Raw genomic sequence first — 16,565 nt, forward strand, 5'->3', positions numbered from 1 at the left:
TATATATATATATATATAAAAAGACAGATGATTGAAAATTCACTGATTTCTGATAGAGGTTCACTAGAACAAGCAAAATTGAATAGCCACATTATTAAAAAGATTATAAATGCAAGTTCACACATGGAAGACATTAGTCCTTCATCTCACTGAAAGCTCATGTCTTAGAAATGTGGGGTTCTGCATCAATGAACCTCTGTGTCAGACTCAATGGCAGTTTTGTGATACAGACAAATAGCTATTTGAAACTGGTTTGAGACAGCCAATGTTTTTAACCTGAGGCAAATCTCTATTATAGTGATAGTGATGAAACTAAGGCTATTAACGAACTCACTAATATTTAACTATTCCTGTTGTGCCTCCCATTGGTCAAACTTCACAAGTCTAGCACTGTACTGCCCAAGGCAAAAAAAAAAAAAAAAAAAAAAAGCAAACCATTTTCATTACAAAAGTTTGATTAAAGAAAAAGCTTTCCTACTTAGGAATCAAGACTCAGTATTAGTTTATACTCAAGCTGAATCATTTGCCAAGCTTAGAATATTGCCAGTTTTAAAAGAAACCTCAAATATGTATTTTTGCATCAGTCTCTTCATGCTTTTCTACAAAAAAAAAAAAAATCATTTTATACTGCTTTCTACAGCAACACACTAATAGAGCATTACGTAATGTGAGGCTAGCCCTTTATACTCAGATATTTACTTCCAGCTGACTTTGCTCAAGGTTCAGGGAAAACAAAAAAGTGGTCTGTATTTGCTACAGCATATTAGAGGAGAAGCAGAAAACAGATCTTTCCACCTGTGCAGTCAAATAGCAAGTTCAGTCACCAGAACATTTTTACCAAGCACAACCACATTGCATACCTGCATATGCATTAGGAATAAAAATGAAAAAGATATTAAAATGTACTGTAGAGAAATCTACCTCTTCTTGGAGTTACAGCATAACTCCAAGAAGTAACTCTAAAGTTTATCTCCTAGGAAATAAAGAAACATCTTGTTTGTCCTTCTAGTTCCCTCCCTCTTTGCATGACAAACCCTTAACAGCGCAGTTACTGGGGTACAATTGTAATAGCAATAGCATGTAAGGTTGTAGCACAGTTAGAGGATAAGAATTAAAATGAACTTCTTAACATCATTCTCTCTAAACAGTTGTTTTTGGTGTCAGGTATAGAACAGACAAGTCCTTGAAGAGCTAGTTTTTACTTTCCTACTATTAATGGTAACTGAAGTTGGTGTTATTATTCCCCCTTGACAAATAGGGAGCAGGTCAGGAAAAAAGTGCAAGTCTAAAACAAACCATGTGAAATTAATCACTTTTCATTCCTGTGCATTGGCCTTTGGACCAAGCTTTAGATCTCTTGCTATTCAAAATTCTCACAAGAAACTGAAATTTTTAATTGTGTTGTTTCAGGCACTAGGACAGCAACGCATTTCAATTTGTTTCCTGTGTGTGCTTATGAGTACCAGCTAAGTTTAGTAACTAATTAGACTGGAGTCACAATTCCATTAGAGGTCTGGATCAGTAATTCACAAAGGAGGAAACAAAACATCTCTTGTTGAAAAAAATGTAGCTTTATTTAAAAGATTTTTAAGAGTTTGAACAGGAAGAAGTAATCCAGTAGCTCTACAAACCTCATTATACACTTCCATTTTTTAAGCCACAAAATAGGTCATGTTCAAATCAAGTAAAACCCCTGGCTGACAAGTATTTTAAATCTGCTGAGCTTTTGACACCAGAGTAACAGTAATCAAAGACCACAATGAAAATAATTAGTAGTTCCAATACTCATTTCTTCTCTTTATATTGAAATTGAACAGTTTCAGTATAAACACTACTTTCCATTGGTCTTAACAAAGCATACCAAATAGCTGCAGAAACAATCCTTCAACAAAGTACAACTACGGAAGGTCATTACCAAGGAAGGAGCAAGCAGTAACACAAGAGATTTGATGCCGCTATAAAAAGTCCAGCTTATTGGTATAGTACAAAGAATCTTATAATACCAAGAAAGCACAAGTACGCAGAGTTTCCTCAGAGAGGTGCATTTAGACACCAGAGGTATTCCACTATTGCATAATAGAAGGTTACAACTAAGGGTGAGGGGATAGGCAAAAGTATCAATACCTTTGAAAAACAGAAACAATTGAAGTATTAGCAGGAAGAAAAAAAATAACTTGGAAAGACTACGATAGTAACATAAGGATTAACCTACTGCAGGCCTTAGAAACTGCAAAAGCAGGTGAGTGTGGATCCCTGGCAAAATCTAATCAAGTGCTTAAATGTTTAAAAGTGAACCAAAATCTACAAGCAGCAAGAGCTTTGAAACTTCCACGAATGCTCAGAATCCCCCAGCTGTCTGACAAGAGGCACACAAATTCCAGGGTAAAACAATGCACCTTCTGCCTCAAAGGGAAAAAGCACTGGCTTTTCAGTCTTGTGCATTGAACTAGCTTGGTCAATGGGAAACAGATGAGGCAACAGGACAGTCCTGTAGCACTGGTCTTCTGCTTTGCAAGGCTCCCCATATTTCTTTACCTAGCAAGTCAGGAAGTGGACAGAAATCAGTGTACCCAGCCCTTATCCCATTTCACAACAGACAAGAACAGGTTGTCACTGCTCCTCTTCAATTTAAATACATACCTTCAGGTACTTTCATCAGCCTTTGCAAAGAAAGCAAAAGAGTCAATGTTCAGAGCCACTCCTGACTTAAACTGCCTTCCTTGACTGTGTAATTGTTGTTTGTGCTGTGCTTGGTATTAGGATTCACTGAGGCTTAACAGGCTTGTAAAAAGTGCCGTAAGAAAATTTTAAAAATAAAAAATGAACCTGCATGCGGATGAGTTTTGCCCAAGAGAAACACAGTGGCCTTGTATATCAGACAGAACTAAAGTTTCAGGTCATTTTGTATTCCTACAGTCTTCCCAAATTCCCATTTCACTTTTTCCTTAGTCTTAGAATCTATTTCAACGCATCTATTTGCCATATGCATTATCAGAGTTCAGCAACTGCTAGATGCAGACAAAGGGGGGAAAAATGCAAGTTTTCCAGAGGAGTAAATAACTCCGGAAATCTTTGTCTCAATATCTTTGTCCAGTATCTTTGTCTCAAGTCTTAGAGACTTGTTGAGTGACAAGGCATGGAGAACATTTTCCCCAGAAGCTTTTAACTGCAGCTTCAGAAGTGCAACAAAAAGAAACAAACAAACAAACAGTCACCATTGGGTAACTTTAGAACTTGCTTTCCTCAATCACATCTGAATATAAAGACTACTGCTTTTTCTATGTAATGCTGGTTCTATATAATGCTGGTTCCCTCCTAAAAACCCTCCCTGACCAACTGCCCAGCCCCAGAAGACTCCAGAAAACAAAACAAAACACAACCACAACAAAACAAAACACCAACTTGGGAATGGGGCAAGAAACTGAGTGCAAAAAATAATAATAATAAAAAATCAAATTCAAAATTCAATAGATGACCTATATTAACTACATTAATAAAAGCACAGCAACAAGAAAAATGTCACATCCCTAAACTTCAAAGACTTTAATACTTCATATTCTATGATACTATTTCTCCTCTCCCTTGCCCTATCATTCTCATCATAGTCACAGTACTACACAATTCCAAGGTTCACTTACCCTTTTTCTCCTTAGGCAATACAGAGGATTATAAAAATGACTATGAAGAAGAAAATTATGAGAAGTAGAAGGTTTTTGTGTTGAACAATGAAGAAGCAGAATAAATTCTTCTATACTTTGAATGACAATAATTCAAATGCTTTAATTAGCAACATGTTCCATCTAAAAATACATGTCAGGAAAAATAATGTATTAAAAAAGCATAGATATTAAGCAAGTAAGCACTCCTGCAGTATGCAATGAGATGGTTGACTTGGGAGGCTAATGAATTAGTATAAACAATTTAAATCTAATTTAATTTAACAATGTAGAGCATTTGTGCATTGCAAAGCAACAGATAGTCATTTGTTTATTCATTAAATCAAAGATAATATTGCTGATTACCCTTCCACGAATTATTTTACTGAAGAGGATAGCAAATAAATTTTATATTTAATCATAAAAGTTCATGGCTAGTCCCCAATCAAGCAAATGTAACCAATGAAGGATACCAGTGAATGTAATATAAACCAGCTGTAGTTTAAGACATGTTATACAGTAAAAATAGTTTATCAGATTTTAACACTCAGTGAACAACTGTTTTTACAGAAAATTAATATTTTAAGTTTACTTTTTATTTCTATGAAACACACACCATGTTCCTAAAACAGCACAACTTACTATTCATAATATTTAAATGTGTTAGGATTGTACATTGAGAATGCCAAGTATTTGGTACTATGGAAATACTAAAGATGATCAAACCCCACTATTTTACAGAAATTTATGAACTTGCCTCAAAAGTGTTACCGGTGATATCAAATTCTGGTGGAACAAAGGCACCCTCTGGATCATCTTTGAAAGGAAAAGGAAATTATTAGATTAGAAATTAATAGTTGTATTTTAAAAAAAATACTAATTTAATTATACAAGTTTAAAGGCACGTTCTTATCTGATATGAAAGAAACTATATTTAGCAGTACATTGGTTCACTCATATCTGATCTACAAAGAACTTGTCATTCATGTTTCTAGTACCATAAGTAAAATAAAGTGCCCTTTTCAAACTGTCTGTCAGAAGACACTATACTTTTTCCTGCTAAGAAAAAAAGCAGACAACACCCCCAAAGGAATACATTTACCATACCTAGCCATTTCTTGCATGCCTTCAGATGTTTATGCTTGGAACAAGTTACCAGCTTGTGTGGCTCAGCTGTGGCTTGCAAGTTTGGTTTGGTTAATAGGACATCTCCATCTGCTAGTTTCTACTGCAGACTTGTGAAATGAGGGTTCAAGCAGCAAAAAGCAATCTGAACAGCTAATTGCCTTATTGTCTTCTTTTCTATGGGCCAACTCAGAACCTTGACTTTTTTTTTATTTTGTGTGTGTGTGTGTGTGTGTGTGTGTGTGTGTGTGTGTTAATTACATTAACAGTTGGAGGAAACAAATCCCCCATTTGTGTGTTGCCTAGCAGAGAACTGAGCTACTGCAGCAGTCACTGCTGACTGAAGAGACAGATGGAAGAAACTTCCTTCGTAAGAGAAACTGATGTTACATGCATACTTGGACGCAGCAGCAATGTCCACACACTATGTGGACATCGCATGAACCCAGTCAAAATCACTAAGGAATTAAAAAAGCGCATGACTGAAAACAACTTTGTGTCTGTATTTCAGAAGTATAATGCAAAACTCACATTGTGAGGACAGTAAGCTCAAGAAACATGGTAGAGGACTTGTTCTACATCTTTATATGTTGCAGCTACCTTTTCTCCCTTCTTTCCAGAGAACAGTTTAAAAGCTGTAAAACTATACAGTTTTTAACCACTGGTAAAACTCGCTGTATTTTTTTAATATAAAGTTTAAAACGGAGATTTGTCTGATTTGAATAGACAAGAAGATATCAGAGCCCTTGGCAGAACATGCTATTGGATGTTTGTCGCTTTCCTTAGCGCCACAGAACCTGCAGAAAGCAGAACTCTGCAAAGGCAGAGGTGACAGGCTGCTCATTTTCTTGTGTTGGCAAGCAAGTCCAGAGGTTATCATTTTCTTCTGGAAAATGAAATGCATAAGCAGAAACTATGAGGAAGCAAAAAAGACAACTTCCAGAAGGGCCCATCGAGCAAACTGTAATCATAACAAGATTTGAGGGAAAGAGAAAAACCCAAGGGCATGGGGGAGGACGAGAATACAATATACACAAATTTTTGCATTCCTAGGAAAAACACAACTTTCTTTAAACAGAACTAAAAGTCATTAGAAACTAACATGACTTAAGAGAACAAAATTTTTGTACATCATTTGCTTTCCATAGGAATTCTCATAATCCCACATATTTTAAATACTTGAATAGGGCAAATTCCTGTATCATTTTTTGCCAGCTATTCAATTAGAATAAAACACAAATGAATTGATTTTTTTTCTCCTTTCCAAGCTGTAAGCAAAAAAAATCTTAGATTAGGGCGTTTTTCACCCATTAGATTTAACCCATTCAACAAGCCTTTTGTATGCCCTTATGAATACAAAGCCTACCCCTCCACCAAATTTCAAGTTATGATGAGCTCCTTAAACCAAAGGAAATTAATTCCATGCTACCCTTTTAATGTGGAACTAAAAGTTGACTCAAATATATTTGAGTAACCTAACTGCAACACAAATGCCACAGTAATTATGAAAAAGATCTTTAACTTTATGAACAGCATTTTGTTACATGCTTACTTGAAATACAATATTTAACTCTAAAGAATGTAACTAGTATTCATGTTGCAAAGTTATCTTATCCCTTTTTTCTAATGTGATCTATTTATTTTTACTAAAAAAACTAAACACTTAGATTTAAAAATAAGTTAGATTAAAGAAAACATAATAAATACCTGAATCGAGTATGCATGGTCTAGAACAGTTCTTCTAAATGTAAGCTAGCATAATTTTAAAAAGACTACAAAATAAGAGCTTCTTTTGTTTGTTTGTTTCACAACATTCCTAGTGGGCTCAAGATGTTTGAGATGGGTCATGTGAAATTTGAAAAACAATATGGACTTTTCTGTCTACACCAAAATCAGAGGTCATATTTGAAGTTAAGCCTTCCCCCCCCCCCCCCCCCCCTTAAGGGAGATTAATTAATCTCTTACCATACCTGAAGATCTTACATGCTACTGCTTAGTGGTATTTAGCACATTAAAATAATTCCTCAGTCACTCACTAACCTTGTTGAATCAAAAATCACAACTTAAAAATATTCCTCATGCAAGAGAATTTTCCTTTCTGGCAGCAAACATCACTAAAATTCCCCATCCTCTATGGCCACAACCGTCAAGATACACTGAATGTCAGATTTTTCCAGAAATACAACACAACCATGAAATGAAAAGAACTGGAAGATGCAAAACCAAGAATGTGCTTTGCAAAAGTAAAGACATGGGCACCCAGATACAGCAATACATAATCAGTGTTCAAAACAGAATACTGGATACATGTTTTAAAATAACTGGGAAGAGTCTTCTAATCAAGCTCATAAAAGCCTATCAATCACAAAGCTAAGCATGTAATTTCATACTATATTAACCTATTTTATTTTTTTTTTTTCTTTATTTTAATTACGAGTCTTAAGAATAAAATGTAATGCTTTACTACAGCCTCTCAGAATTAGTTTCCATAGTTTTAAAACAAATTGCCTGGAAACACAAATACTTACCACTGAGTTGTTCCATGAAGCATACATTGCCATTGGTGTTAAAAGCCAGTGTGTCAGGAGTGATGCAGAGTGTCTGGAAGATTGCAGAATGGGCAATGCTCTTCAGAGAATGGCAACACTCCAGGCAGATTGCCCAAATATCTTGCTCCGTAAGACAGCTATCCCGCAGTGACAAAATATCAGCAAGGGACACATTCTCCTGCCAAGATAAAAATTCATAAGTTACTCCGCATTTCATGACATTACTTTGCGTATCATAGATTACATTTGACACAATTGGCTACAAGTAATGTTTCCAGCAACTTCTCAGACTTTCTAGGACACCAATTAACACCCTGAGAACACAAAGCCCATGATGTTGCTCTTACAGTTCATCTCTAAGAGGCATACTTAACCTGAACAAAGGTATCACAGTATGTTAACATCAAAAAGAGACTTACTAAGGGAGTTACATAAACACCGCATCAAAGTTATGGAAATACACCATTCAGAGGTAAAAGCAGTGAGACTAAACCAAACATTTTGTTTAACCCATTTCTCCCTTAAGTTCTCCCAGGTGCCCTTGGATACACTACTTTTAAAATTTTCTTCACAGCAGTTTTCCCTAACAGTGAACAAGTACCCTATAAACTGGCCTGTCTTAAAAATGATGCTGTTGTGAAGTTTAATGGTGTAGACCATTTAATAAAGCCTCAAAAGTCAAAATTCCCGTAGGAAAAGTGCTCTTTGACTTAAAATATAAATATTTTAGTTGTCCGAGACTTCTCCATTATTCCCAATGCTCTTGTGATCAAAACAGTATACAGACTTAGTTTCTAAATTACTACCTGAACCTGTATCTCAGCTTCCTTTGACCATTTCATTACAGCAAGTCTACAAAAAGTTTGTTTCCAAATAATAATAATAATAATAAAGCAGCTCAAGTGTAGCTCTTCTGCTCAAGACTTTCAGAAGTAATGCTTTGCTCAAAGCAGCTGGACATTTTTTGTCCATTTTCAGAATACTAATATATTACCTGTAGTAATGTATAAATGGATAAAGCATACAAACAACCAAAACGCCAATTCCATCAGTAAAGAAAAATAAGCAAACAGAAAAATGGAAATATCTACAGAAGCTACTTAGTACCAAAGCTATACCATTATTAACTATAAGTTATATCTCATTAATTTATAAATAGTAATCAAGATTAAAGACTATACTTCTGAATGATAAGTATATATTGAATTGAGGTCATAGATGCTCATTACTTAGAACACAGAAAATAAACTCTGTCTTTGTCAGCAAAATAGCACATCAGATATTCTACAGTTCTGAAATGGAAACTGAGTGGTAGTGGTTTAAAGTTTTAATCCTGGGGAGGAAACTTGAAAAATACAGTTATAACTTATGTACCTCATTACTGGACAATATCAATAAGATCTGGACTACCATTTACAGATGGGGAAACAGTTTGTTGGTATGTCTTTTGGAGAATGAAATACTACATTCACCACATTCTTTAAACAAAAGCCAATCCTCAGTCCAAGATTTTGGTTTTCAGTCTAAAGTACGATACTAAATATTCATGAGAAAAAAAAAAAAGTTAGGAAATAAATCACGCTTACTATTATTTGGGAACCTTAACTTCTAGATTCAATACTGTAATTTTTGCCAGCCTACAGGTGGATTTATTCACTAATGGCAGTTATTATCACAATGCTTTCAAGCACTAATCACAGACCCTCAACCCTCAGAGTTCAGTCCTATATAACAAGGAACAGCAAAAACTCATAGTTCGGGTATGTGAAAAAACAGATCTCATTTTCTCTGTGCTATGCTCAGAACCTTATGTGCAATGCTGCCATCAGATTTTGAGGAAGTTTTTGCACATCTTTATGGGGAACTTCTGTCAAGCATGAAGGTGGCACAGAGGTTCTTATATCTGAAAACATAAACACTTGACAAGGAGCTGGACCACACGTCATAAGGCTTTGATGTTGATCAAGCTGATAGGATGAGGATAGGCTTGGGACAGGATGACAAACTGATTATTATAACTTCAGGGAAAAAAAATCTGATCAAAGCAATGAACCTGTAATTATTTTAATTTTTTAATGTTTCTAGGATCATCCAAGCTGGATACCTAGGTGACATGATGGCATTTGCCAAAACTGCAATGAATATTTTTGAACCTTGATTAATGAAACATGAGTCTCAGCTGTGCATATGGACAAGAAAGGCTTAATTTAGAGATATAATAATAAATACCTAACGACTGCAAACTTTAAGACAGCCTCAATGTCAAGCTGCAGTCACGATCAGGACTTGATGGAATTCCTTTTGAGTCAAGCTTTGAGGCTGAGTTGATATCTACTACTGATATCAATACCAGTATTGATATCTGTAGTTTAAACATACAAAATCATGTTTGTTTTGGGGTTATTTTGGGACTAAATGAAAGATGATGATCTCATGTCAAACAAATTTATCTTCCTTTCAGGGAAAGAGAAAGTTAGGTAAAACAAAACAAAGCAATAAAGAAAGCTGAGCTCATGTTCAGTGGCTTTCATCAGCAATGGATGTACGGGTGTAAAAAAAAAGAAAAAAAAAAAACAAACACCAGCCAACCAACCAAAAAGAACAAAGCAAAGCAAAACAACAAAAAGGCCAACAACCACTCAAGAAACCTTCCTCCTCCTAAGGAGGAAGGTTTCAGGACATGAAGTTATTTATTTTATGGAAACTGTATTTCTCAAATGGCCACAGTATTTTGATCTTGAAAGCTGCTATTGCAGCAAAGCAACACCTTTTTAGGGAATTAAGGATTGAAAATACTGAGACATGTATTTGCTTTAAGAGTGTAATATGGCACTTTCTGGCAAGCTGAAGCTTCTGGAAAGCCATGGCTGCAACATTTTGGTCCACTGAAGATTTAAAGGAAAACTAGAGTCTTTGTTACATAGAGACAGAAGGCAAAAGCCTTCTCACTTGTCTCATGATCAGCAAAAGATACCTGAAAAAGCCATTTACTGTTACTTTTACTATGAAAAGTTAGCTGTTCAGACAATATTTTAATTACTCCCTTTAGATTTCAGTTTTCCCTTGTATTTTCTTCAAAAAGTATAAAACTTGGTTTAGTAGTATATGTAATTAAGCAGAGAATGGAAGAAGAGAAAAATTAATCGGCCACATACAGCTTCTTAAAAAAATAAAATGAAACATCAAGGAGTTTTAGACCAAGAAAGTCCCAGTAAACAAATATAAATATACCATTACCCTCTATTTCCTATTCATTGGCTCAGGCAGCATCCAGCTTCACATGCTGGCTGCTATAAACCACGTACATCACAAACTGGCCTCACCACATAAGGCAATGAGAAGCACAGGCTTCCCTCAGTGACTAAGCATCTAAGAAGTAGGTATCTCAGCATTCACATCTTTCTGGCATCTTTTTGTCACAGTTCACACAAACTTCAAAACAATCTACTCCAGAGTCATGGATAATATGGCAAACATCATTCACTACATTCATCAGATTTGAAGAAGGTCACGTTCGTTCTCTCAACAAGAATATTGAAAATATTCCTGTGCCTGGAGTAACTAAACAGAAGGGGCTAGTGGGAATTTTAATCAAAGTATATGTTAAGCAGGTGAGAGACATGGGCTCAGGTCTTCCTCCTACAGAAGGAAGATTTGACCCTCAGCCTTCTCCCATCCTGAGCAAATACTCAGTATTTGTATTAAAGTATTTAAGCTGATGTGTAAAGAGGAGGCCACTGCCACCTACCTTCTATACTTTGCATGGGCCAGTCTGAGAGGGCCTGCTACACTAAGTACTACAGACGATGAAGGAAGAGTACACATTTGACTAATAAAAATGAGCTCTGGATCAAGACTAGAAAAGTCAGTTCAGTTAATACCAGAAGGGTGAAATTGCTGAGCCATTAGATGGCTTATGGAGGTTGGAAGGGACTTCTCATTTTCAAACACCTCTAAATCCTGATTCAGCTGGGGTTCTTGAAACACCAAATAAGCAAGACTACAAGAGCTGGTCTGGGGAAGAAGCAACTCACATACGGTTCTCCAAACTTTGACTTCAGAGTTTACACAACTTACCATTTCATCCAAACATTCACTGAGGGGTAAGGAACACATCATTGTGGAAGCAAGCAGGAGCAAAAAAAATCAAGCGCAAAACCAAATATGTCCAGATAAATTTGATTACAGAACCAGGTTTAGCTACAGGTTGTCACAATAAAGATATAACATCTTTTTTATTCTAACCTTTTTTCTCCTACAAAGGCTTTTTTACACAGGGCAATAAGAAATGGCTGTATGAATGTCAAGCTGGTGGCCACTGGAAATACTTTTGCCCATATAAAAAATTACCCTTTATTATGTACTATAAGGAAACACTTCACAACTGCAGAGCTACCCCACAGCCACAACAGGGATTACGGGGCACCCCATCCTGGAGGACCATGACTTTGCCGTTGTGTGCAGAAGGCGGATGGGTATGGACCAAGCCCAGCTGTGCTCACCGGGCAGGTGGGAGCCGCGAGGGGCACAGCAGCACTGAAAGCCGTGTCAGCGGGGCCGGGCTGCAGTGCCCCGCCGTGGGGCTGCCCCCACCCTGCCGCACTCACCTCGTCCTCCAGCAGCGTCGGCAGAGGCTCGAAGTCGTAGCAGGTCACCTCCTCCTCCTCCTCCTCATAAAACCCATCCTCCGCAGCGCCCACGGCCTCCATTCCGCCCGGGGAGGGAGCACACAGGCTTCACCTCCTCAGCCCCGCCACGCACCCAGAGCACGGCCCCCGCCGTGGCACATCCCCACACCCGCCTGCGGGCTGCCCCCAGCAGCGACCCCCGCAGCGCCGCGCCCTCCCGCTTTAACCCCTTCTCCTCCCGGCGGGGCCCGGCCGCGGGGCGCCCCCTGCCTCTCCCGGCGGCCGGCTGCCGCCGCCCGCCTAAGCCCTCGGCTGGGGCAGCGCTGCCATGGCAACGCGGCCCGCCGCCGCCTCACTGCGGCGGCTCCCGCCCGTCTTGCGGCGGCGCCCGCCTCGCCCTCCGCCCCGCCGCGGTCTGGGACGACACCGGGGACCGGCCGCTGATGCTGGAGCCCCGTCCTCCGCGGTTGCGGCGAGCTCCCGGAGACAGGGCGGCGGCGTCGCGCTGGGCCCTGAGGGGCGCGCTCGCCGCAGTGCCCACTGCGGCCGCCCGGGGCGAGCGGGTGCCGGGACCGGTCCCCGGAGGGAGGACGAGGGGCCGGGGCGACGGCGTTGCCTGGAGGCCAGGGTGTTTACAGCCGGTGTGGCCCTGGAGTTTCCTCGGCAGAGCGGTTTCCTCGCCTCACGGGCGCCTCGGGCGTGCTGAAGGCCCTGCGTGCCCCCCGTGCCTCGCATCCTCCCCTCACAGGCAGCTAAATAAATGGGATTTTTCAAACTGATTACCGACTTTATTTTCATTAGCCCTGACATTTTGTTGCTATCTACAGGACTTGGAGCATCTAAAATAACTTTATTAATACTCCCTTTGAAATTGAAGCTTCACGATCAAGATTTCCCTCCAAAGTACCACGTGAACGTGTGCATGTTTTTGTTTCAGGTAACCCCTATTATAAACCACAAATGGTATCATGTAAACAGCACATAGCTAGTCCCATTTCTGTGTGGGAAGAGGAATCCAGCAGTCTGTAAGACAGGTCTCTGCATGTACTCTGTCAAGCTGTGAGCAGCAGAACCCTGATTTAGCCTTGGCCACACTGCGATCTCGCTTCTCCATTGTGACCAGCAAGGCAGACATAAGGGACTGTTTTCTTCTGTAATTAAGTTTCACAATTATGGGTACAGAGAAAATAACAGTACCATTTTCATTATTCTTGTTTCCTGTATTCCTATAATTTTATGTCAAAATAGAGTATGTTAATGGATTAATCTGTGCACAGTGTATCAAACAAAGCAAGGGTTTTGTATTCGATCTTGTATGTAATACTCTTGAAAAGATTAATATTCAAACTATTAAACTATACATTAACAAACACTGTGAAGCTAACAAAATACTTTGATTAACTGTGCCATAAAATTCATCCTGCAGCAGTTGTAAGATTTCACCCAATTAGATATTAATTGGATACATTCCATGCTACAGCATGCTACTTAGAAAAAAACACCACAACAAACCCAAGCAGATTGGAATCTTCCACGTATATACTGTCTTCCTCTAACATGTTGAAATAAAATGATGTGGACAAAATGTTCCTTATGATTACGTAAGTCTGTAATGCATATATATATTTAAAACTTAATAACTTGGGCTTTTAATTGTGAACAAATATTAGAGCATGGGAAACAGGAAGTGCCTGTTGCTTCTGAAAATAAACCCCAATCTGATCCCAGGAACACTATTATTTTACTTAAAAAATGTTTCTTAAAATGTACTTCAGCACCATATTTGTTCATATGGTTTCTTTGGGCAGTGTGATCTTCCCAGGAAGAATCCCAGATTCCGGACCCTTGTGGGCTGGGGTCTTAACTGCACTGTAAAGAAAACCACAAGATTAAAGAGCTCTCTCCGTTGCGTAAATTGGATCTATGATCCACACTCAGCCATAAATACCTCTTACATCAGCACTCCATTGCAATCACCACTTGAGCATTCATAAACATTTCTGTAAAATGATACTTTAAGTCAAACACGGGCTGTGCATAGAAATTCTTATGCTTTTTTATTTTATTTTTTTATTTTTTATTTTTGAAAGATCAGTTTTTGTTTTTGTAAAGAAAGAGAAATTCACCTGCTAAAAGCAATGATTAATTGAGTGGTAGGGCATTGCCCTGTAAGGTTACCAGACTCATGTGGTAGACAGCAAGTTGAATATGAGCCAGCAGTGTGCCCTGGCAGCCAGGAGGGCCAACCGTGTCCTGCGGTGCATCAAGCACGGCATCGCTAGTAGGTCAAGGGAGGTGATTGTCCCGCTCTACTCTGCGCTGGTGCGGCCTCACCTCGAGTACTGTGTGCAGTTCTGGGCACCACAGTATAAAAAGGACATGAAACTGTTGGAGAATGTCCAGAGGAGGGCTACGAAGATGGTGATAGGCCTGGAGGGGAAGACGTACGAAGAACGGCTGAGGTCACTGGGCCTGTTCAGCCTGGAGAAGAGGAGGCTGAGAGGAGACCTCATCACAGTCTACAACTTCCTCGTAAGGGGGTGTCGAGAGGCAGGTGACCTTTTCTCCATTAACACCAGTGACAGGACCCGCGGGAACGGGGTTAAGCTGAGGCAGGGGAAATTTAGGCTTGACATCAGAAGGGGGTTCTTCACAGAGAGGGTGGTTGCACACTGGAACAGGCTCCCCAGGGAAGTTGTCACTGCACCGAGCCTGTCTGAATTTAAGAAGAGATTGGACTGTGCACTTAGTCACATGGTCTGAACTTTTGGGTAGACCTGTGCGGTGTCAAGAGTTGGACTTGATGATCCTTAAGGGTCCCTTCCAACTCAGAATATTCTATGATTCTACGATTCTATGTTCAGACACCTGTCCTGTGTTATTTGGACTTGGGGCTTGAAACCAGGCTTCGGTAGTTTTTGCCAGCGCAAGTGACCGACTGTATCCAAATGATTTGAGATGCTTGTGACTTGTCTTCTGGTTGCCCTGGTTAACGTACTTGCCTTAATGAAGACTATTTATACCAAGTGGAATATATACAAAGTGGAAAGCAAAATGAAATGAGCATAGAGGGAGCGGAAGAGACCGTACTCCAGGTACTAAAATATACAGAATTGCTCTGTGAAACAAAAGCTGTAGGGAGCTCAGCCTTATCACAAGCGCCTTGACAGGCAGGCCAGGACAGTTACTGGAACTGATACGGTTTGGTAGATTTTTCCAGAAAAGTTGCTACGATAATTCTCGACTCTCATCAGTAGTTCTATTGTTTTGTTTTCCTCCTTGGTCTCATGGTTGAGGCAGCTGTCAGAAAAGTCAGTGTAACTTGTTTGATACATTAATCTAACCAAGTTCTCATACTAGAATATTTTTTCTTATTAACATCTGCAATTAATCATGGCCCATGGGAATTGTTGGAGGATATGCAACACTACACAGTTCAACATGAGATTAAATAAATAAATAAAAAATAATAAAAGCAAACACGTAGATGAAGCTGTTGGTTTGTCTGGGGTTATATTTTCCTTTCTTTTCTTCCCACAGAACTTTTCTTCCCACTTAAGAACTTAAAGTTCTTAAGAGTCCTTTATACATTAGCAGTAGGCATTGTTTGAATGATGTTTTGATGGATACTTTTGATTAAGAGTATCTGTGGAAATAATCTTCTGAGTTTAAGGTTAGCTGAACATGCAATTGAATGTCACATTAAAAAGAGAAATCTATAGCACATCAGTCACGTTCTCAAAGGTGAGTGTTCTCAAAAGGCAGAAATAAAAACATTATTTTCCACTAATAATATAGGCTGAAAAGAAATAAGAATGTCATCATAGATTAAAGGAACCAGAGAGAGGTTTTATTGCCCTGTGATCAGATTTTGAATATGAACTGGGATCTCTTTAATAATAGGGATCAGAGATCACAATTATTAGAGATTTTGACTTCTTAATAATAGATTAGAGATGAAAAATTATTAAATGAAGGTTAAGCTAAGCTATTATACATGAGAAACCACTTGATGAAAAAGTCATTGAATCAACATGAAGTTTTGTGTCTTAGACTTGACGTATAATCAAAGACAATATAGAGGGACTGAATAAAATATGTGTGATTTCAGTTTTCTCATATGCTCCCTGTATCAAATTTGTAGTAAATGCGTTAGAGTTAGGGCAGTTTGTACTTTCCACATAAGCAAGGTTTGCAGCAGAATGGCTGACTTGATTTCTGTCTTTGGCAGCATTCAATAGCAGATGTCAAGAAAAAAGTGTATGAACAAGTAGCTGTATACTTATGCCCTTCCAGCAAAGTCAGCCTCCAAAGAGTCACGTTTTAGATATCCCCTAAGCCAGTGATAGTGTCTATTGGTTTAAGAGGCCTAGAATATTTTTCTTTAATGAATTTGTTCATTCACTTTTTGAGTTTGAATTGTTTTACTATCCACCATGTCCTACTGCAAAATTCCTCTGCACAATGCATGAAGTGAACTCTTTGTTTCATTTGAGGCCCCCAATTACTTGTGTTGGAAAAGGCCATGGTGGATAGATTCCCTATTTATCATCTGTTTATCAATTCATGATGCTACACAGCTGTCCTATCTCCCTTGTTATATCTTT

General features: G+C 38.8%; 1 protein-coding gene across 5 annotated transcripts in view; it reads right to left on the reverse strand.

Moving 5' to 3' along the window:
* KNDC1 (kinase non-catalytic C-lobe domain containing 1) overlaps positions 1 to 12,583 on the reverse strand; it is a 60,586-nt gene extending 48,003 nt beyond the window's left edge. The window contains exons 1-4 of one of the 5 annotated variants that reach the window (XM_035329305.1): positions 11,938 to 12,578; positions 7,310 to 7,508; positions 4,414 to 4,472; positions 1,376 to 2,660 (exon numbers count right to left, since the gene is read on the reverse strand). In XM_035329305.1, the coding sequence (XP_035185196.1) occupies positions 2,643 to 2,660; positions 4,414 to 4,472; positions 7,310 to 7,508; positions 11,938 to 12,039 (378 nt within the window). In that variant the 5' untranslated portion in view covers positions 12,040 to 12,578 and the 3' untranslated portion in view covers positions 1,376 to 2,642. Of the gene's footprint in view, positions 1 to 1,375; positions 2,661 to 3,509; positions 3,754 to 4,413; positions 4,473 to 7,309; positions 7,509 to 11,937 lie in introns of those variants that run through there. The other 4 variants (XM_035329304.1, XR_004751786.1, XM_035329302.1 and 1 more) reach the window with 4 other exon arrangements.
* Between the last annotated feature and the right edge of the window lie 3,982 nt (positions 12,584 to 16,565).

The sequence above is a fragment of the Oxyura jamaicensis genome, chromosome 6 (genome assembly GCF_011077185.1).
Source record: "Oxyura jamaicensis isolate SHBP4307 breed ruddy duck chromosome 6, BPBGC_Ojam_1.0, whole genome shotgun sequence".
Taxonomy (NCBI): Eukaryota; Metazoa; Chordata; class Aves; order Anseriformes; family Anatidae; genus Oxyura; species Oxyura jamaicensis.